Source organism: Serinus canaria, chromosome Z, assembly GCF_022539315.1.
Source record: "Serinus canaria isolate serCan28SL12 chromosome Z, serCan2020, whole genome shotgun sequence".
Lineage (NCBI taxonomy): Eukaryota > Metazoa > Chordata > Aves > Passeriformes > Fringillidae > Serinus > Serinus canaria.
In genome coordinates, this window is record NC_066343.1 from 12,684,601 (window position 1) to 12,708,422 (window position 23,822).

A 23,822-nucleotide genomic window follows, 5' to 3' on the forward strand; every position below is an offset into this window, starting at 1 on the left:
AGCTCGCTGTGCCCAGGGCGGCAGCCACAGCCCCTCCCCTGCCGGCCACAGCAACAGCCACTCACCTCCGAGGTTCCGGCACTTCCCGAAGAGGAGGGGCCCGGCCCCCACACGCCCTGGAGCCCCGCAGCAAGAGGAGCCCGCCGGCGCCGCAGAAGCAGCGCAGAGGGCACGGGAGGAAGAGGACATGAGGCCCTTTCTGGGCTGCGCTGTGGCAGCTCTGTCCTCTTGGCCTTCATCTTGAGCCCTTTGGTTCTTTTCCCTGAGCCTGATCCCCGTCCTTAGCCAAGGGCCCCGGCCCTTTCTAGGACTGCAGGAAAAGCTCCCTCAGTCACAGAATCACAGGCTCGGAAGACACCTTCAAGATCGAGTTCAACCCATGCCCTAACACCTCAACTAAACCACGGCACCGAGTGCCACATCCAGTCTTCTTTCAAAGGCTTGCAGGGATGGTGAGTCCACCAGCTCCCCGGAGGGGTCTGTCCCAGCAAGAACCAAGATAACATTGGGGCCTTCTACCCCCCGGCACTTGGAGCTCTGGAAGTTTGTCTTTCTGCTTAGGCAAAGTCCATGGAAAATTATATAAATAATCAAATTGGCAGCCAAATTTATGAAAAATTTAACAATGATTTATTAGAATGATAACAAAAATAGAATTTCAAAAAACCACCACAGCCAAGGCAGCGTCAACCCTGGAAGTCGACGCTGGGTGAACCTGGATCCCACTGCCAAAGTGCCAGCATCTCCTTAGCGGTTCACCCCGACTGCTTCATGCTGCTAGCTTATATACCATTTATTCTGCCTGAGGCAGAAATGACAGACGGTTCCTTTGTGTCGCCTCACATGTATAACTGGGACCATACATGTGCAGAAATATACAAAAGCCAGTCCAGATGTCCGGATGGCTGTCTGAACTTCTTCAGAAGAGCCTTCTTTCACATGTAGCAGAGCAGGGCGGGTGCTCGAGTTGGTAGATGCAATCTCCCCAGGTGCAAGTTCTCAAGAGTGGCTCAGACATTCCAGGGAAGTCAGCACTCATGGCCCAGGAAGGTTCATTCATACATTAATGTGCCTGATATTATCTTAAGGATGTCCGGGAACTAATTGAATAGAAATAAGACTCTGCTCCCAGCCAGGGTGGTCAAAGACATAATTTGGATCTTACAATATTTTGTACACATATATAGCATGAATTATCTCTACTATATACTACAGAAAAATACTGAGAAAACTAGTCACAAATAGAGTAGCCTACAGAGCTATAACTAGATATGCAAAGAATGCAGAAAACATAGGAAAGAAAAAAAGGCAAAACCCAAATGGCATCAGCAAGATCTTGGGCATGAACACATAGATCCAGGTGGTCTTCTCGGCTCTATTTCTTCGTATTTCTGGGAACCAGAGGAATCTTGCTTGATCCTCTGGGGAGAAGCGTTTGGGAAGTAAAGGTTCATTTCCTTTTTTCTCCTTGGGGCAGCTTCTCTTGCTAACATCAGCTGAGCCTTTCTCCAGCCTGATGCCTCTGATTGTTGCAGCAAAACAACTTGCGGCAGACAGAAGACACTGACACTTGCAGAGACCTGCCTTTTTTCAGTGCCAGCTGTGAGTGGGAGTCAGAAGAAAAAGTCCAGAAACCACAACTCCATTTGAAGATTCCCTTTTTTTTTCATTCCGTAAACAAGCTCTACATCGACTTCTGAATTGTCTGTTGTTTGTTAAGGATGGGAAGTTCTCTCTCATGATTTTTTCATGTGGTTTGGAAGTGGATAAGGGTCTCCTTCATTCACAAACTCCAGACCAAAGTGCCTTGGGAATATGGCAGTTTTTGCCCAGCCATGGTACTTCTGGATATGAGAAAGCAAGGGCAATGGTATTTGCAGCCAAAACTCAGCAAAGCTTTGCTCAGCCAAAACATCCTGGGGAGATACAGGCCTCCGGGTGCTCCTAGAAATCATCAGAGTTCCAGCCAAATGGTTCTGTAGCACTAATTGCAATCTCTTTGCCCGGATCAGAGCCTTGCTCAACTGAAAAAGCAGACAGATCAGCAAGGAGTTCCCAAAGGCCCATGACATCATTTTTATTTTGCTCATCTTATCTAAGTTTGCAACTAAATGTGTGTTTGCAGTTGAGCTAATGAGAGAAAAAACAACAAAAAAAAACCAAAATAAACAAACAAACAAACAAAAACGAAAAAAAACAAAAACAAAAAAAACCCCAAAATAACAAAACCAGGCTTTTGACAGGGCCATTACAGTCCACAAGAGGAATCATTGGTGTGCATTCCATGGACCTCTCAATCCAATAAAAGTATTGTAGCCCTGATTTAAGATTGGCCAGGATGAAACACTTTTGAGAGACAGAGACTAAAATGGCATGTGGGGTTTTTTTAAGAGTGAGGAAAACTACCCAAAGGGTGTTGTTTTGTGACATTTTAAAATATACTACCTCAAAACTACGAACTGCAATAAATCAAGAGTTAAAAAAGAAGTATTTTTGTATTTGGTGTGTGAATAATTAGAAACACAAAAGTGTGAAGGTATGAATGCGTGTTTTCATAAAAATAATGAAATAATAGACAAAAAAATACATGTCCTGAACTACAATACAAAGTCAGGTAGAAATGTACTTGAATTAGCTCTTTTTACATTGCTGGAGATTTTTTCCTTGTGAAGAGGAGCTAGGGTATTGCTGAAGAAAACTGACACAACCAGGATGGGGCAGCGTGCCATGCTCCGTGCAGATGGCTGCCAGGGGCTGCCCGAAGAGCGCCCTGCTGCAGCCAGAGCCCTCCTGGCCTGGGGCCCGGGAGCAAAGGGCCAGGGCAGCCACCTCCTCCTGGTCCTGACCCTGCCACAGGTGGCTGCTGCTGCTGCTGCTGCTGCTGAGGGAAAGGGAACCAAAGGCCATCGGTAGGGAACACCAGGGCAGCGCTGCCGCAGCCTGTCCTGCCCTGCCCTGCCTTCAGTGCCCTGTGGTGCTACGTGGCATCCTGGGCAAGGAGCAGCAGCTGGCGTGTGCCTGTGGGGCTCCTGACAGCTGGCGTGTAGCTGGGAAAAGCTGCCCCAGCCCTGGCCCTGCCCTCTCCAAGCTGTGGCAGTAGTGCAGACTCTGTCTCTGCACAACCACCTCCAGTGCCCACAGTCCACTGGGTGCCCTTGCCTGCCCAGGGGACGCCCTCCCTCAGGGTGCCACAGCTGCATGGCCACACTTGGGGGAACAAGTGAGCACAGCTTGGCCAGAAGAAGAGGTCACCTTTGCTTCCCAAAGTCACCTGGCGAGAGGTCAAGTACTTGTCCATGGCTGGATAAGGCCAGGGCAGACCCTTGCTTGGGATCAACGCCACTCTTGACTCCTTGTTCCTTGTCATACCTCTGTGCACATTGCAACCGTGTCACCAGCTCACAGCAGGTGTCCCTGCACTGCCACCAGCACCATTTTTGGGGGGCTGGCAGTCACTCAGAGCAGCCCCACACCCCACATCCCTGGAATGCTGCACCTGACCAAAAAAAAACTGACCCAGCTTGACAGAGCCATCGGTTCTGAGAAGGATGTTGCAGCGCTTGTCTTCTCAGTGGATCACGTAGTTTTAGTGAAGAAAATCCAGTCCTTGCAGGCACTGAGAGAGAAAACAGACAACACACAGAGCACAACAGCAACAGGACAGACAGCCCTGCAGTGCAGATGGCTGGCACAGAGACTGATTTTGTACCATCCTTTGAGGAGATCTCTTGACAGGAAACAAAGCACAGGTACATGCATTCCCAGGAGAGGAGGACATCTTCTCCATCTTTCAGCAGTTTGCCAAAAGAATTCCTTTCCATTTGTAAACCAGAGCAGCTCATGCTATTACCGATCCTGATGGGGCTCTCAGCATCAGGACCCTCACCTGTTTATGAGCAGGCTGAGCTCAAAGATGCCCCTCTCCCAGCTAAGGAAGTCTCCAGCCTCTGCAGTCCCACCAGCCCTCAGGGGCAGGGCAGCCAGCACAACAAGGCTGGCAAAGCCCAAGCAGGAGCACTGACAAGCAGTGGGAAGAAGCCACAGCCAGCCTGAGCCCTGTACAAGCTGTTGCCCCATTCAGGACACAACAGGATGGGCTTTGAGATCAGCCACACCGGGGTGCAGATCAATGCCCTTTTTGTCCCAACAGGTGATGGAAGACACAGAATCCACTGGGCTCTGGCCTCAGCCCCACCAGGTCTTATCTGAGAGCACAGCACTGGCAGCTCTTACGAGCAAGAAGCAGATTCATTGGGTTGTGCTGCAGAATCACAAAGGACTTGATGTGTTTTCCTAGAGACTGATCTGAGTAAGGCTTGGGCCAATGGGTAGGATTCTAACAGTCATGGGAAAGAGTGGGAATCAGGTATGAAAAAGTGCCACGGATCTGAGGAATATACCCTGGGTGGGCTGGAGGCTCTCTCCTGGGAAATGCCTGCAGTACAATTTTATCTGATCACAACACTTGGATGTGTCTCTTGGACACATATTGATAAGCATAGAACTAGAAGTTCAAATAAAGTTGTTATAAAAGTATCTGTTTTTTTCTTTGGGGGTAAATGGAAAACACCTTGTGCCCTCCACTTCTCCTGATGTTCTTTCAAAGTAGATCTTATTGCCAAAAATATAGCATTCTCTTATTGACAAAAATATAGCATTCTCATGAAAATAAACTGCAGATGTAGTAGTGGTAACAGTCATAAAAATGACATCAGTAAGACGTGGGGCAGAAGGGCTCCTTCAGGAGGGAAAAAAACAAACTCCACCAAAAAACCCACAAACCAACAATAAAAAAACCCAAAACACAACAAGGGAAAACCCCACAAAAACAAAAAACTCCCACCAAAAATAAACAACACCAACCCGCCCCCCCTCAATATAAATTCCCCAAACAAAAAGGGAAAACTCCAAAACCAGTCAATTTCTGTGAAGTTCTTTGCTCTGATCACTGGTTTGAAGTCAAGAGTCTAAGGAGAATTCAGGAAGCTGAAAATTCTGTTCAGTTTGTCCACGAGCACACAGGACTTGCCTAGATCATTTACTAGGTCACAGCGTATAAGGATAAACCAGAGGAAACAGCTGGAAAAGATTTCATTTTGACCTTTCTTACCTCCTCAACAGAAGTTACCAAAATGAAAGTCACCAAGCAGGGCCCGATCCCTGCTGCCAGCTCAGGATTAGAAAGGAGGCATTAGTTTATTTCAGCCCTGGGTGTGTGGGGAATCCCTTCCCTAACACCTGCACGCCCAGCAATCCCACTTACTAGTTTGTATCCATGGAACTAAGACATATTCAGTACTTTGCTGAAACTCACAGGCTAAACATTACCCCAAATTTACTGAAATATTTAAATCACTTCTCAGAATTTACTGACATCAGAGCAGGAGTGTCCTGTAGGTCCCTGGTGGTCGTTGCCACAGGTTCAGGAGGAAACCCAGGCACAAAAGAACCCAGGACAAAACTGGACTTGCAAAGCAAATTTATTCCATTAGTTGCAGTAGCAAATAATCCATACCAACTCCTAGATTCCTAAAAATCTGCTGAGCAGGAGAAGGAGATGGATCATGGTGCTCGGCAGCAGGGGCAGGTAGGCAGTGCACTTCCAGGACATCCCCTGGATCAAAACGGTGTGCATCTTGTAAGGAAACTTAATCCACAAACACCAGAGGTTTATGTCCAAAAAGGAGACAGAGGAGTCCTTTCTGGCAATATTTGAATAAAGGAAGAGCCCACGGGGCATTCCCCTGGGATCTCTCAAGTTTTTGGAGGACGCAGCCTCCTTTCTATCCTAATTTCCCAGCCCCATTTCCCGTCTCTCTTTCCCCTTTGGCTGAGGTACCTGATAGGCACAGACTCCCTGATACACCTGATACCAAAGATTTCCCAGAGATTTCCTTCTAATGTATAACCCTCCCTTTTAATTTTTAATTCTTAAGTAATTTAGGGGTTTTTCTTCCCCATTGTTTCATTCATCTCTCAATGTCTAATTTCGTTTATCAGCAAACCAAAAGTTTCCTTGTAAAAGCAAATCTCTTTTTCCATTCATCAATCAGTGGAATCCTTCTCATTGTTTCTTTTATCTCCCAGAGCTAGCTTTATCTACCAGCAGACCCACAGCGTGATTGTAAAGCCATATTCACTATTCCTCTCAGCCTGAATCCACATTGGATGTCTTGGCTGCCCTACTCCTCCTTTGCTTTTGCCTGCAAATGCCATTGCCTTTTCTGCCTCAACCTAAAAATACCACAGCTGTGCCAAAACCAGCCAGTGTGCCACATTCCAAAGGCAGCGTGGTCTGGAGAGGATGAATGAAGAAGAACCTTCTCCACTTACAAACTGTACCAAAGAAGCCCGAAGTGGGACTTAGCACCACTTAAAAACAACTGACACTTCAGAAGAAAATGCCAAGATTTCTGAAAGGGTAAGAAGGAGGGGAACCTTCCGAATGACTTGATGTTTCAGAAATTTTATTTAGTAACAATCCTACTCTAGAAACCTATACTGTAAACCTACTCTAGAAACCAAAACTACCCAACAATCCTACTCTAGAGTCCTACTCTAAGCTGGTTATGGAGATAAGATCTTGATTGTTACATTCTTCTTCTCCACTTCTCCTTCTTCTTCACGGAGTTGATGAGTGGTGCCAGGGTGGACGCTGGCTCCGCTGAAGTTACAAATGGATGCTGTCCACAGGGGAAAAAACAAACAAAGAACAGTGAACCATGACTTTCCAAGCTCAGTGCTTCACAGAGTCAATCAGGATTCCTCTGGGTCTGAAAAAGACCAAGAAAGAGGAGCAATGGGACCCTCTGTTCCCCAGTCATCATGTGCAGGACCTTGCCATCACAGGCAAACTTGGCCCAGAATCCCATTCATCTGTTTATTGTGATGCCTTCATCTTACTGGGATTTCTGGCCTGCCAGTGCTCTAGAAATGGTGCTCTCCTTCCCTGGGATTTGTATCTTTCAGGAACTCCAATGACTCACATAGGTCCCTATCTCTGAAAGACAGGCACTGTGCTGATTTCCACAGGGACAGTGGAAAAGCAGTGTCTACCTTTCCATGCCCTGCCCCTCCTGTGCTGGGTGGCACCTTCCTTGCCAGCAGGGCCAGCCCAGTGGCAGTGGGTCCTGCAGTTCCCTCCCTGCCACACAAGCTGGCAGTGACCCTGGGGCAGTTCCCGTCTGCTTGAGCGTGCCAGGCAGCAGATGGGGCTGGGACAAGTCCCTGCCAGTTGTCCCTGTTTGCGTGCCAGAAACCCCTGAGGGTGGGCTGGGGGACACAAACCAGGGCCCCTCAGAGGCTCACAGTGAGCCCCCCACATCCCCTCCTGCCCACAGCCAAATCTCTGACCCCTCACCCGGGACTGGCTTCCTTGAGTTCTCCCACCATCATTTGATGTCACTGTACGCTTCATTGCTCTACTTCAATTCTTTTGCCATTAGATAAAACTGAAGACCCCACCAAATTACAAATGAGGGCAAAAGAAACAGTCAGAAAACAGAGCACCTCTACTCTCAGAAAATGCAGAGAGAGGTGGAGTTATTCAGTTTTGTGAAGAACAGGCCCCAGGGAGAATTTATTGCCTCTTTCCAATACTTCAGAGTGACTTTGAAGAAAGTGGAGGGCACCTTTTTTAACAGGGCCAGTTACAATAGGATGTGGACAAATAGTTTTAAAAACAAAGGGCATCTAATCATAGTAGGTCTAAGGAAGAACTTCCTTACTTGGACCATGGTGAAACCCTGGCACAGGTTGCCCCAAGACCTTGTCGGTGCCCCATCCCTGGAATCGTTTCCAGGTCAGGTGGCAAAGGGCTCTGAGAAACCTGATCTCTGTAAAAGTGTCCCTGCTCATTGCAGGACACTTGCACCAGAGGACCTTTACAGAGCCCTGCCAGCCCAGCCCAGTCTAGGATTCTTCACCATTTTCATTTGAAGAGCACCAAGAGTGGAGGTGAGGAGGAAGGGGACTCATCTGATGCCTTGCACTCCAGTGGAACAGGAGCCCATCCCTCAGACCCTGTTTCACCTGCAGCCCCTTCACATTTTACCTGCAGGAGCTCCTTGGCAGACCAGCGCCGCGCCTCATCTCTCTGCAGGCAGCAGCTCAGGAAGTCTCGCAGGCAAGATGAAAATAGGTTGGGCTGCCACAGCTTTTGTCTGCCTCCTGTGGCTATCAGGAGTTGAGGCTAGAGAAAAAGGAAACACCAGGCTCCACCTGCTTCTTTCCCATCTGTAACTGCTCTCCCAGATCCCATTGGTTAAGCTCCACTCTGCAGTGGCAGTTTCTGCTCTGGCAGAGACCCAGAGATGACTTTCCTTTACCAACCAAAAACCCAAACCCCGATGCAGCCACAGCTTTTCCAGCATTCAGCCTATCTTGCCTTGGCAGCTGATTTCATTGACTGACCTTTAGTTAGTGGGAACTACATCATCAAAAGCACATTTCCTTCCCTGAGGATTCACACCAGGATGACAGGCTATTTGGAAGAGGGACTTTGCTGAACTAACTCTACTCTTTCCAAGGATTAGGACATTAAAGGTATCTCTGCAGTGCTTCTTGCTCCCTTAAGCACAGTTGCCATAAAACAAAACTCATCAAGCTTTTTGCTTTGTTCGTGAAAACACTGGTAATTGGAAGAAAGGGAATCCACCAGGTATTCCTCAGGTAAGAAAACAAACATTTAAATCTCAAATTCCGCACAGACACGTTAAGATGCACGCGCAAATGTACTGGGATGAAAATGCCTGCTTGGGCACACAGGAGCCACCTGCAGCTCTGTCTCTCAGCAGTCTGACAATTTCAGCTTTCCTTACGTGGAAAAGAAAAACTTTTCATGGTCAAATCAGAAGGAGAGGTTCCATCCCTGTGGTCACCCTCTGCTCATTTGCCTACTCAAGTCAATACATTAATGGTAGGCCCATCCCAGAAAGTGCCACGGAACAAACAGGAGCTTTTGGCAGGCTCTCCCCCTCACCAGGCTCTGGCTTGGTGACATGGAGAACGTGGCTTGGGCTATGAAAGAGACGCGGTCACTGAGGGTTTCAGCAACACTGCACAAGAAACAGAAGAGACTCTGTGGCCTTTCCACCCTCATGCCCAGGTTTCAGGCATGTTTCCCAGTGAGAAGACACTGCACAAGGCATTAAGTTCGTCTCTAAAAACCAGTGTGTTAGCAACTTGGTTGGGTTTGGGCTGCTTCTCTTCATTTCTGGAAATGTAACACCAGTTCTGAGAGGCTTGCATTGTGGTTTTAGGGGCATCTTCACAGACAGACAAGTGGGAACACTTGAAACCCAAAGCAAATGTTGCCTGAGAAGAGTTGGGGAGCGTTTGCCTGTGCTAAGGCTTGAGCTGTCTGGCAACCCCCTTCCATGATGTGCAGAAACATCCAACTGCTCCCCGGAACTCAGTCCCTCTGGGCCCACAGGCCTCTGGAAACACCTGATGATTCCAGCTTTTCTTCTGCTCAAGAGAAGCTGAGCTCCAGTTTCTTCAGCAAAGCCAAGGATGCTCACTTCCATGCAGCTGACAGTGTTCATGGAGCTCAGCAGGTCTTTCTGATACTCCTCAGGCCAAGGAATTACAGTGTAGATTGGCAAGACATGGGCTGAACATTTTCCAATGTGGTTCATGCAGAACCAAGTTCTAACGTGCTGACAAGCCAGAGGGAGAGAGCTCATTCTGCTTTTGCAAGATGGTATTTAGAAACATAAGACACAGACTTGGAACTATTCAAACCTCAACTTGCAGAATCCATCAACAATGGACAAAAATAACAATGGCAAGAAGCCTTGGAGTCTCCATAAAAATGCCCACCACTGTAATGATAACTCTGTGCTCGTGGCACTGAAATTGATGACCAAAGAGACTTTGCTATTATCCTCTTCAACCCAGAGGAAAATGCCAAGGTCTAAAACAGCAAACACACTCCGCTTGAGTAGAAATAATTTATGCGGCTTTCTTTCCTTTCCCCACACCACCAGAGGTCACAAAGGGGGTTTTATCCTGTCCCTCTGCAGCTGTGCTCAGCCACTGGACATGGTGGGGAGCTGGAGTCCTCACTGTCATTAGAACTGTGCAGGCCAGGGATGGCCCAGCTCCTGTGGTAAAGGAACACAGCACCGGTGTCCACTGCCCACATTGGATCCCAGCCCAGGCACCTGGCTGCAAGCTCAGCAAATTGTTACAGTAGCAAGAAACAGCCAAGTGTTTGCTGTACAATTCTAACTGCAGTCAGAGAAAAACACATCCTGAACTAATCGAGGCCACCCACACACAGGACTAAACAATGTACAGATGACTTGAAAGCCTGAAAGTTTCCAAGACCCACAGGATTTGGAAAATATGCTACAGAATGGAGGAGAGCTGTGTTTAAAATATGAAAAAGCAAGCAGAACTGCTTGGGTATTACTTTTTGGTTTCTTTCTCTTTTTCTTTTTCATTTGCTTTTTTGTTTGCTTTTGCTTTTTCCTTTTTTCTTACTTTTTCTATACAATTGAAACTGGGAAGGTCTAACCTCCAATTCAAAGGATATTTATCACATGTCTAACCTTTGCACTGAAAAATTCCTGTCCTTCAGAAACAGAGCTCCAACAGTGTTCAAAAAACCAAGTGAGAAATCTCAAGCATGGCTGTATGCCAAAATGTCAGGTTTCTGAACTGGTTAGGTTTCTGAACTGCCACTTTCCTTTCAGATCCAACCAAAACTAGAGCAGGTGCTGAAGTGCTGCAGGGACATTGTTAGAAGGGGACCTTGGTGGAAGTGGTGCCAGCAGATGGCAATGGGATTTTGTCCGGTGGAACACAGAACATGGGACAGGTGAGAAAGACAGTGGAATCAGTGAGTATTTGCACCTTACCAAGACAGGAGTGGCATTCCAGTAAGGAACTTCTCGTTCCACCATTTCAATGCCCACGATTCCAAAAGACCATATGTCCACTTTGGGGCCATATGGTTGACCTGTCAGCACTTCAGGAGCCATCCACCCAGGAATGCTGGCCACGGAGCTCTGCCTGCTCTGCTCAGGGGTGAGCTGAGCAAAGAGGCCAAAGTCAGCTGTGGAGAAAACAACAAACCATGAAAGCCAGTTCCAATTAGGAAACCAAGCAAAATAATTCCCCCCTCTTAGGCTAAGAATGTACAGTTGAATCTCCTGGAGAACTGGCTTTAGCCAAGGAACTATGGAATTGTTCCTTGGCTAAAGCTCCTAAAAACACCCAGGTTTTTTAACGCTGCTCACAGCAGTGGACTTTATTCCCCTAAAGCTTTAGATTGTAGCTCCCTCTGCCTGGAAGGGACACACAAAGAGCAAGGCCATTATTGACTTCTTGGGGTTCCTTATACCTCTGTGCTTGTTGCAAATGTGCCCTCAGCTCACAGCAGGGGTCTCTGCACTGCCACCAGCATCATTTTTGGGGAGCTGGGAGTCACTCAAAGCAGCCCCACACCCACATCCCTGGAATACTGCACCTGACCAAGAATATACTGACCCAGCTTGACAGAGCCATCGGTTCTGAGAAGGATGTTGCCACTCTTCACATCTTGGTGGATCACATGGTTTGAGTGGAGAAAATCCAGTGCTTTCAGGCACTGAGAGAGAAAAGAGAAATGGGAGGGCAGAAATTAGTGATGTCATTTCATCACACAAGAAAGGAAACAAAAAATCCAGAAGATCCCTTTTCCTGGGAATGGAGAGTAATGTCAGAACACAGTGCCATTGAGAGGAAGAGCTTGCTGCTCCAACACTTGCAGAGCAGGACCTTTCTAAGGAAAGGCATGTCAGCTTTTGAAAGAGCACCTAGCACCTGCTCTTGTAGACTGTCCCCTGCAAACCAGCCAGGATGACTCCTGCTGCACTGGACATGCTTTTACCACGCAGAGGACAAAGGAGGGGTTTTGCCAAAGAAGAAGTCCCTCCCTTTGGTGTGAAGCAGATCACTTTTGTGTGGGAGGTCGCATGACAGAGGTTTTATTGCTGGTCTCAGCACAGACTTGGAAGTATCACATCAGTCACCTTCCTGAAGGAAAAAGCTTCAGCAGGAGATAGGAGTACTGGCACTGAATACAGTGAGGGCAGGGGCACTGGCAGGCCTTTCACCTGAGATGCTTTTACCTGCCCATAGCATACCAGCAACACAGAAACAAAGCTTGGCACAGGAAATCGCTCCAGGTCTGAGCCCCTGTTTCCCAGACAATCCTGCCCAAGCCCTTGGAAACACAGATTGCTGACCTCCTGACTGATAGCTGCCATCTCATCTTCACACAGATAGGTCTTGCTGATGACATCGCTCAGAGTGCCTCCGTCCATGTACTCCATAACCAGCCAGAATTGCTTATCCACAAGGTAGCTGAAAGGAGGAAACAAGGGCATGGAGAAGAACATACATGGCTATGTTGCTGTTTGGAGAAGACAGGGGTTGATTCTTGTTTTCAGGTCCCTTTGAGACAAGGCCAGAAGAAAATGAATAGACATTGCCTCTTGGCTTTGCATTGTTTGCAATCTGCTGTCTCAAGGAGAAAGGCCCAGCTGTGATAAAGGAGATGTCTTAGATGTCCAGCAAGCAAAAAGTGCAGTTTAGTAACAGTCCAGATAAAAAACCTGTCACACATATTGCTTCTGGAAAAAAGCATTTAGGCTTCCTGGCATGCACAGAAATGGAAAACAGTGGCAACAATCCAACAGAAATCCTTGTTAGTTTATCCAGACATAAGAAGACACTTGGAAAAAATCAAGCCCCAAGTCAAAGTGGTGGCTGTGAATATAGAGGCAATTTAGTAAGATTTAGTAAAATACAACTTATCCGAGATTTTGAATTATTTTCAAATACCATTTGCCAGGGAAGACTCATGCAGACAAAATGCAATCTCTTCCCATTCACTGGCATGAAAAGAGCAATAAGAATTAGCCAATAATTACAGCTCTATTTTCTGCTACTGGCTAAAACCGGCTTTTACCTTGCATGTTTGCAATATGTGAACAAACATTCATGGCACAAAAAACCTCACCTGTCAAAACAGTTGATCAGCTGTGGATTCCTATTCATTTTCATGACCATTAGTTCATTGACTTTTAGTTCCTTCTTCCTCAGTCCTTGAAGATTCATTTTCTTTATGGCCACCTTAAATGACATTGAAAATCAGTAACTTGAGGAGCTGGTGGCACAAGACCACAATGCACATGGAGCGAGTGATTTTGCAATGACACAGCTGAGCTGTGCCAAACTGCCTGGTGATTAGGCACTGAAGTAATTAGGGACTGACATTCCAACAGCCCCTGTCAGTTGGACTGACATTCCAACTACTCCCTTGGGGCCAGTTACAGGACATGTGGGGCCACTGATGTTTTGCCTTGTCCACTTGGTAACAGTGGTGTCTCAAGTATCACCCACAAACCTCTGACCACACTCTCTGCTGCTCTTTCTAGGATTCAGAAGAAGTAATCTATGCCTTAATACTCTGTGGATACATCTTGGGCTATGGGCAGGGCTTAGGGCTTTTAGGGGTGCCTTGCAGATCTCTCCCTAGGTGCAGTTCCCAAGTGCAGCACTGCAGGTGGCTAGGGAGCTACCAGTAACTTTCAGAGGTATTTGCTGGCAGCCAGAAATGAGATTCAGGACTCTGAAGCTGTAGCCCCAAAGAGCAGTGAGGTGCCCTAAGGCACCACCTTTGTTTCAGCAATGGAGAGCGAGTGAGCGCCTCCTTCTCCGAAAGGAACCGCTGCCCTCCATGCCTTCCTTCCGGCAGCTGAGGAGGACAAAGTCCCAAATGTATTTCATGGGCTGGCCCCAGTCTGTGCTTCTTGTGCCTTTTCAGCACAGCTCTACCCAAAGCTCCAGCCACAGCTCCCACCCAGCAGAGGGAAAAGTCCCTCAAGAGCAGCAGAACCTGCAGGGGCTGATGACATTTACCTCTCCTCCTGTGGCATTGTCGAGTGCTCTACAAACATCTCCAAAAGTCCTAGAAACAAAACAGAAACAGAGAAAGGAGAGGCCATTTAGATTGTGCACTGAAAGCCAGCCCACACAGGAGATCTTTGCTGTAAATGCCTAAAACCTGCAGGATCTCTGCCAGCAGGCAGATGATGCATTTTCCTCTCAAGCACATGGGCACTGGGCCTGTCGCTGAAGCATTGGGATTTCCTGCTTCAGCTCCTAAAGACAGCTATTTTTTTAATCTTGGGTTTCACTTCCAAAACCATGTGGTTCCTATCCTGACCACTAATGATTTCCTTCAGCAAACCCATGGGAAAGAAATGTTCCTGAGAACTGCTGTTTCAAAGCTTTGATAGGGGTTAAGCTTCTCTTTAAGGCAGGCAAGTTTCTTCTTTTTTCATTAGTGGGGCAGAATGATTTAGAGACATCAAAAATGCTAAGGAAAATAACATACAGCTGTCCCAACTTGAGAGACATAGAGATCTTCCAGGTCTTTTTCCTTGATGCAGGCAAGACCTCGGCAGCATGGAGATGTCTCTGACAATGCCTTCTGAGCCCACTCACCAATTCTCAGCAGTACTGAGAGAGGGGACAATCGATCCCTAGTGTCTCAACATATTTGCAGCTGGCCTGACTTCACGCTGGATAGACAATCCACCAGAAAAACACCTGGCCCATGGTGGTGTAGAAGTGCCTGCAGTTGGACTCACCCGCTGCCAATATATTCCAGCTCAGTGTATTTCATGATGGGATTTTCCATGGGGTTCACCAATGTCCCTGAGGGAAACAAAATGCAAGATGCTGACTTTAAAGCAGAGATCCCAGCTTCCAGGAGATACAAAAGGCAGCCCCAGTGCCTGGAGCTCTGAGCCCTTTGTGGTCACCTGGGTAACAACAACAACAACCAGGCAGACAGCTCTGAGCACAGGTGGCCAGCACAGAGACTGATTTTCTACTGCAGTTCGCCTGGGGAGTCCAAAATGACCCCGTGATACCAAACTCAGGAGAAACATTTGGTATGGCTGTGCTGACACGTGCACACACTGCACTGTCCCTCAGACAAGAAATACAGCAGACGTACTCAGCAGCTCCAGGGAGTCACCCTCGGTCTCCTGTTGCTGAGCAGCAGCTGGGTCAGTGCGGGAGGTGAACAAACTGCCCTGGCTCCACTTCTCAGGTCGGGGAGCAAAGGCTCCTTTAGACAATGCTGCTGCTGCTGCTGGAGGTTTGGTGACAGAGCCCGTGGAGATCTGGGACAAGAAATGAGTTTATGTCAGAAAGGTGGCTGGCAGAGATTGCCCTGAGATCCCTTTTTGAAATGCAAGCCCATAGGAAGGTGCTGTCAGCCACATGCAGGGCTCTTAAAATGGATTACTTGGATGTCCACTTCTCAAACTGGATGGGTCAAAACCAAAGGCTAGTTCTACTCGGGTTCATGGCCAGATTCATGTTTGGTTTTCACGGATTTTCAGAAAGATGACTGCCACAGTCACCATTCCACTTCCTCTCAAGGATTCCTTTCCCCCTTCAAGGCCTGCAGACACAGTTGCAGCTCCTTGTTCAAGTGTTCTCTCCTCCCACTGTGTCTTTTTTTCCTGCACCATCTTCAGATCATGCTCAACCTGTGGCACTTCTGGTGGGGATGGTACCTGTGCCTCACTCCAAACTTGGGGCAGCTCATTGCCAGACATTTGCTGGAAGACTTTACCGTCTGCCTGGTGAGATGTCAACACTTGCACCTCAAATCAAACAGAACAAAGCAGTCAGAGACCACAGCTTGTCCCTGTAAGACAGGAGTCACTGACTCTGAGGAAAGGGAAAGAACAGATTGACAAGGGATACAGACAGCTTGTTTCAATCCTCCATCTGGATCACCATGTTCCCCTGTAAAAACGCCTCAAGACAAAAGGCTTTTCAGAAGCCCCGGGAAATGTCCTTCAGAGCAGCTGTGATACAGACCACAGCAGAATGGCACTGAGAGGCATCACCCCCCTCCCTGCTGCTCTGCCCTGGAAAGGCAACAAGGGCAGAAACCACCAGTTTGCTGACTGCAGTGGCTATCCCTCTTTCACTCACTTGATTTTCTGAAGCCTGAGGGAGGGGATTAACATTCTCTGTAATGATTTTCATTTCTTCCTCCAGCCTCTTCTCCAATGCCTTGATCCTAGCTTCAGTTTTCTGCAGCTCTTCCTGCAGGTATTCCTTGATGTTCTGTGAACAAGGGAGTGGACTCTGTTTCATGAGTGAAATGGTTGCCATTCTTTCCCTCACCTGGTTTTTCCCTCAATCTCCCCTGTGCTGATTGAGATTTATCTTTTGAATCCCACTCATGTCATCCTTGTTCCTCCTCTTCACTGCTATGATGGCACTCTGAGCTTCGGGCAGCTCTGCTTGTGGCTCTGCCTTGATGTTCTGTACACACAAGTGCAGGGCAAGTGACTGGGAGCTGCCATCAGGCTCAGCTTTTTTCCTCCTGCAGCCTCCAAATCACATTTATTCAGCCACTTCTTTCTGCTTCCCTACCCACATCTGCTTTCAGTGTAAGCCTCCTGTCCTGGTGCTGTTCTCTGCAGATTCCAAGGCTCTGTGCTTCCAGTGCCTGTGGGACTCCTGCCCTCCTCAGTCCCAAGAGCTCTGGTTTATGCCCCTCTTCCTGCCCTTTTCTCTGTCACCTGGCCACTCAGGCTTACCTGGCCATTCTCCTGTGGCTCTTCCACCTGCTGCCTGAGCTGCTCTTCCTGCTCTCGGGCTGGGAACAGCTCTGCCTGAGTCTGGCATGGCATCTCTGATGAAGCAGTCTGCTCCTGCTCTTTCTCTAGAAGGAGCTGCACAGAAAGCAAGAGAAGATGGATTTCAACTTCCCATATGACCTTTGTGAGCCAAGACTCAAAGACTGATGGGCTCACACGTTCCCAAAGCACTGTGCTGCTGCTCTGCTGGGTCATTCTCTGCCTGTGCCAGGGAGGCACAGATTCCAAAGTGACCCTGGCCCTACAATCAGGGGCCATCTGGGACTGAAGCCCCAACAGCCTCTCAGGCAGCTTAGAGGGAAGGTGTGGCATTTCTCAAGGCTCTGGTGAGGTCCTCCCTCTGCTTCTGACATGTCCTGTTTGTCTTTCAGTAGCGACTGACACCCCGCCCTGTCACATAGCTCCATCCTGGCTCTGCAGATGGATTCCTGGGTGAGCTCAATCCTTGTGAGAGACACTTCTGGAGTTCAAGTTGACTTCAGGCCTGCACCAGCGTTCCTGCCTTCCTGACATCTACACTCTTGTTAGAATCCCTGGTCATTCAAGAGATAAGGATGGGTGCAAAGATCTTCTGATGGAGGTCACAGAGCCTCTGTGGCCACCTCAGTATATGAAGGAGGACCAAGGTGTGTCTTCTCCCTCCTTTGTCAACTGAGAATTCTGACCAGCAGTAACAGAGACTCTCCAAAGACCCATTAACAAATGCACTTACACACCCCTAGGGATGCCAGTGAAGGAAACCATGTGTCATGTAATGCATGGCATGTATGACCAGAGTCAGCAAACAGCACCTAAACATGGATTTGTTCTACCTCACTTGGACAGGCAGAAAATTAAAGAATTATCTGGAGACTTCAGAGTACAAGAGACTGGAGGAGGAAAACTGCTCTGAGGAGAAATACCACCATATCTGGATGGGGAAACATCTCTGCCTGCCCAGAATTGGTCAATGGAAGGTGTCTCTAATCCTTTCCTGAAAGGGATGCTTTAGGTGAGTGTTGCACCTCCAACTGCTTTGGAGCAGAGGTGGGAAGATTCAATAATGTAAATGTTACATAGCACAGATTGATAGATAGATAGATAGATAGATAGATAGATAGATAGATAGATAGATAGATAGATAGATAGATAGATAGATAGATAGATAGATAGATAGATAGATAGACAGATATATCTCACTCTTTTAATTTCTCTTTACTGTCCTTTCTGTTGCTGCACACATCCACACTTGGTAGCCATTGCCCTGATCAGCAGGAATCCTGAGATTGCTCTCCTGTTGCTTCAATAGACCACACTCTTGGGGAATCTGTAGCCTGTAGGTCCTTATGGAATGCAATCAGACCCAGAGCATTGCACTGGGAACTGCACTCTTTGTGCATCTGTGCTGGGGCACTTTCTCCTCTTGGACTCCACCACACTGATGGTGCTGAAGTGGCTGTAATCAGAAAAGCAGCCCAGCCCCTCCCAGCTCCTCTGATCTCTAAGGACCAGCTGGAATGCAAGGGCATTGATTTCCTGCTCAATTCCCAAACACCACGCCTACTGATTCCCTGGGCTGCAAAAGGGCACAGGCACCATTAACCTGAAAGTGATGTGTAAGGCCCTACTGGCTGGCCTGGCACCAGAACAGCTCCTTCTGAACCAACCTCCTTGCCCTCAACTATGTGATCTCATGCAAAACTACAGCATCCTCCAGAAGTGACACCTTGGAAATGAAAAGTCGAGCAGACCCAGACCCGGTGCTGGAAAAAGGCAGCAAATAATAAGGAAAAGCACATTAGATGCTAGAAAAAGAGAAAAAATGCAGGGCTCCTCCTCCAAGATAATAAAAATAAAACAACAAAACCCACAGAGAAATGTCACTACCACAAGTGTCTAATATATTGGGATGCAGTGAGGGGATGCTGAAGGTCCCTCAAAGCTTCCTGTTGTCCAGGCAAAAGTTCCCCCAAAACCTCCTAGATAGCCTTGTACTCCAGCCACTTGTCCACATCCCGTGGCCTTCTCGCACACACTCCTGCCCCTCCATCACTTTCTGCTTCCCAGGGGCCCACAGCTGCACACAGCACTCCAGCTGGGGCCGCAGCACTGCCCAGCACAGGGCGAGGCTCACTGCCCTGCTCCTGCTGCCCCACTGCTGCTGACACAGGCCACGATGCCCTTGGCCTTCTTGGCCACCTGGCCGCACGCCTGCCTCATCTTCAGCTGCTCAGGATCGCCAGCCCTGCGTCCTGTTGGCCCATGCAGCTCCCCAGCCACAAAGGTGCCCATTTGACTCAGATACAGCATCTGCCACTTCTAGATCACCTTTTTTTTCTACAACCACATCATCTAAGTATACATCATACAGTTTGAGAGGAATAGTTTTGAGAGTTTTTTTTGCAGATTGAGGAGTTTTTGCAGGACAATGGCCATATTCAGCCGATGCACAATCCAGCCTGCTTAGGATAATGGACAACGGACACGTTCACAAACAGTAATGGACCTATTCAGAAAATGTGGTTTGAAAAAATACAAGAAGAAAAGTCAACTGGACTCAGCAAGTTTGTCAGTGAGAAAGTAAGGAAAAAGACAGTTCATAGTAGAAAAGAAAATTATAGCCGCTGGATTGAAAAATCAGATGATCCAATCAGAATCCCATCTTGGACGTGTGAACAGCAAAGGTTAACCAATCACGTAATAGCTAGAGACTCTTGGACAGTAGATAATCAATATGAATACAGATGTTTTAGGAATAATAAATTTGGCTTCACTGGACCATATTGGCTGTGGTATGATGTCCCTGAATGTCCGCATCCCGCACTTTTCCCCCAACAGAATAGAATTCTAAGTCACTGACTAAATTAAAATGGGCTGACTCAACTCTACAGGAAATTGCTCTTAGTTAAATATTCCACCCTATCTGCTGTCGGCAAGCAATGTTCTCTCTGCAAAACTGGCTTTGGAGTTCTTCAAAGCTCTGAGATGGAAATGACTAAATATCTATCTATGCCTCTGTTATTTTGTTGCAGGCATGAAAATCGATTTTTTTTTGGCCTTCCTAGCTGGCCCTCTACACTCTACAGCTACTGACCAAGCTCTTAGCTCACTCTACAGTTCTTAAACACCAGGAACATGAAATGTTCCTTTCTCACTCACCTCAGGATCAGCACTGCTGAATACATGCTTCAGGTGACCTGTAGTGGGCAAGGGAAAATGAACCAGATGCTGTCAGAAAACTGCCTGGGCTGCTGAATCCCACACAACAAGTCAACCCAAACAGAGATAATTTTCCATTTCACAAAATCTCTGCAGGAGACACATTTCCTTCACACAGCCAGCAAGAGATCAGAACAATGTTCTTGGTTGTGCCTACACTTGGCCCTTTTTGGCCAGTAAATACAAACATGTATTTGTATTTGCCAGTGAATACAAACATGATCAAGAAAATGTAAATTCTTCTTTAACACTCTGCTTCTCTTCTACCAAACACATAAAACTACTTTTAAAATCCTCTCCTTCAGTTTGTTGGTTTTTTTTTTTTTTTTTTTTACCTAGTGTCATCCACAAAGCTTCCCAAAATCCCCCTGAGCTCTGGAACTTCTAATTGGGAAACAGCACAGCAACAGCTCCAGGGCTCAGGAGCAGACCCTCACTGCTTTAGAGTTTGCACTTCCTTGCAAGGGAATCACTAATTTAGCACTCAGTAAAAGGTCAAGTTGGACCTTGATCAAATCCTTTCATGACAAAATTTAGAAAGGAAGAAGCTTTCCCTGAATTCTGGGAACAACTGCAAAGTTTTTAGAAGGCCATCCAAGAAGCTCTTCCAGTCTGCATTTTCAAAGCTGTCTCGCTTGTCCCAGAAAACTGCGAAATGACAGACTCTGCTGCCACAGACTCTCCCGTGGAGGGAAGAGAATCCCTGCAGGTTCCCTCGCAAATGCTGCCTCAGTGGCTACGAACACCCCCTTTTTAGCTGAGCATTTTGACAGCAGCTTCGACATCCTAATGCTCTTCCTGTTTCTATGTCAGAAACACAGGCACTAAGAAAGAGCAGGAAGACATACAAAAGCCAGGTTAGGTTACACCCTAACCTAAGTAGAAGGGAAACCTCTACTTACGTGCAAAGTGAGCCACGTAATAGATGGAGAAAGAAACGCCATATGCAGCAAAAGCTGCAGTAGCAAGATGATGAATCATTGTAGCACTGCTGAGCAAGTTTGCTGCAACAATAAAAAAACAAGGCTCCTGTCAGTGTGCAGCTGCACCCTGACAAATGCCTCAAGCAGGAAGATGCTCCTGCTCTGAGCAAGCTCTAGGGCTGCTCTGACACTCAGGCCTTCCGTGCACCAAGGTAACCTTCTGATGTCACCACGAAGACATGGCAACCATGCCCTGACATCACAAAGCAAACCCTCTATGCTGGTCTGTGAATTTATGCCAAGCAGTAACCAACCTTTCCTACAGCAAACACAAAAGAGCCTGGGAAGTTCTCCTCTGTCCTAAAGCAGCACAAATTCCCCTCATGGGTCAAACCCTGTTCTTCAGGGGATCCAAGAGTAACTCCAAGAGTGCCCCAAGTACCTACAGCCTGTACCCCAACTGAGTACTAAGATGGGATACAAGCAAAGGAAAGCAGACCAAGAAAATGGCCCGCAGCATTGCACACGTTAGAATCAGCTCTCTCTTTTAAAATTTTAAAGGTTTATTAAACCTTACCAAAGGAGTGAATAAGGAAAGATTGCAGCACTGGGAGTCTCTATGACTAGCAGCCACATGCCCATCTACAAAAAGGATGCTCTGCCTTATATACCCTTAGCTCCTCCAAAAGTTATCAGTCAGCTCTTTCTCTGCTGTCCATTGCTGGAGATTACTTTCTTACATCTTCATTGGAGGTCAGCTGGTGTTACACCCCGCCTCCTGGTTACAAGCCAGCCCTCCCCAAGTGCCCGGACTACCAAGGCTATTACAAGGGGGAGAGAAGAGGACTGTGGGAGGATATATTACAATACCATCACTACACAGTTGAACATCCACATCATATCTACTTCTAAATTGTCACAGCCAACAAATACATTACTTATCTAGAACACACAGAACCACGAGAGAAGCCACTGTTGGCAAAACAGCTGAAATCACTCCTAACAAATCTCCCCACATATTTGCACATTTCTTGGACATGCCCAGGGCTCTGTTGCATTTATATCTCTGCCTTTATTCCCTTTTGGAAGCAGTCAAACTGGCAGCATCTGCCCACCAGCAGCAGCCGCTCCAGGCTGGGAATGTGACTGGCGGTGCTGATTTCCAGAGGCTTCTGTGTCCTGGGGGAAGCCAAGGCAGGACCGGTTGAACGGTGCTGGTGCTGCTGCTGCTCTGTGCCAGAGAGCCCCGGCTGGGCAGGGCACGGTGCCCACTGTGCTGCGGGCTCTTTCTCTTGCCACAGCTGGGCACACCTGGGAACAAGGCATGGCAACTTGTGGGGAAACCAAGGGGTTTGTGGGGCTGCACTGCTCTGCACACACCCAGGACACCTGCAGCACAGAATTATAACCCTCAAACAGGTAAACCAGAGGGAAACAGCTGGACATGACTGCATTTTGACCTTTCTTACCTGCCCAACAGAAGTCTTCAAAATGATCCTTACCAAGCAGGACCTGATCCCTGCTGCCAGCTCAGGGGTAAAAAGGAGGCAATACTTGATTTCAGACCTGGGTTCATGAGGAATCCCTTCCCTAGAATCTACACAGCCAGCAATCTCACTTACTAGTTTGTATCCATGGAACTAAGACATATTTAATACTTTGCTGAAACTCACCGGCTAAATATTCCCTCAAATGAGTGGATTTACTGATTGATACTTACTGACTTATTGATATTTAAATCACTTCTCAAAACATACTGACATGAGATTACGAATTCCCTGAACGTTTCTGGTGGTCATTGCCACAGGTTATGGAGGAGACCCAGGCACAAAAGAACCTAAGATGCAACTGGGCTTGCATAGCAAATTTTTTCTATTAGTTGCAGTAGCAAATTATACTAACCAAACTCAGGATTCCTAAAAATCCACTGAGCAGGAGAAGGAGATGGAGCGTGGTGCTCGGCGGCAGGCACAGGTAGGCAGTGCACTTTCAGGACATCCCCTGGATCAAAACGGTGTGCATCTCATCCTTTCCACCCTTCCAGCCAAGAACCAGGCCTTTTATCTCCTGCTCAGGATGGAATTTCCTCCGTTACAGCATCAGCTCACACATGACCGGCGACTAAAATGAGACCAAAGAATCAAGGATTTAAGAGAACTGGAAGAGTTAAAATTTTAACAAGATTTAGTTAGGAGGAATGAGTATAACAGGAAGAGTAGAAATAATACCGGGTAGTTAATGTTTAGCAGATAAAGAGGTTAGGGCCAGGGTAATATATCACTTGTCTGTCTTTACATATTTAAAGCAGCAGGAGGAGATACGGATTTCATTGTGACAAAGAAGAGGACTGTAGCCTGCACCATGCCCTAAAAGTTCAGCTACAGCCGAGGGGCCTGAAAGCCTGCCAACAGGTCATAAGTAAAGAGGTCAAATTGAGGAAGACGTCTTGGCCTTCATCAGAAGGAGACCTTTCCCCACTTTAAAACCCAACAACCCATTGTAAGTGAAAGACTGCACAAACTTGAAGGAACTTTGGACTCAATTATAACCCATTTTAATACAATGTGAGGGAAGGCGGTGCTAGCTAATGAATATGTAGTAGGCATTTTGGGAATTATATAAATATGTAAGACTTTTTTAGGTAAGCAGAGAGCCGGAGCCCCTGATTCTTCGCACATGTCTTTAGGGGACGACTCCTTGTGTGCCTGGTGCTGTAATAAACATACCACCTTCTAACTTTAACCAGAGGCGAGTTCTATTCCACACTTCATTTGTGACCGCGGCAGGAACGCTTCTCTGCTCCAGCGAGAACAACCGGGCTGTGGAGGTCTCTGGGTGCTGCCAGGACATTCCTTTCCTGGAGGGACCTCTGCTCTTGGCTGTTCCTCGTAGGGGACAGACAAGACAGCTGGGACTGTGGATAAAGGGTATGTGTAACTGTGTATAAAGTAACCCCTAAGACATACGCAGGGGCAGGGCTGTTCATAAGTCACACAGAGATGTCCTGCGCACA

General features: G+C 47.4%; 1 protein-coding gene across 1 annotated transcript; it reads right to left on the minus strand.

Moving 5' to 3' along the window:
• Positions 1 to 6,590: 6,590 nt before the first annotated feature.
• Positions 6,591 to 20,867, minus strand: LOC127061042 (serine/threonine-protein kinase PAK 3-like). Its single transcript, XM_050986960.1, is given in 10 exon segments — positions 6,591 to 6,683; positions 8,054 to 8,191; positions 10,866 to 11,062; positions 11,497 to 11,596; positions 12,237 to 12,354; positions 13,013 to 13,125; positions 16,015 to 16,350; positions 16,629 to 16,763; positions 19,827 to 19,864; positions 20,789 to 20,867. Coding segments are annotated over 10 exon segments (1,347 nt in total).
• Positions 20,868 to 23,822: the final 2,955 nt, after the last annotated feature.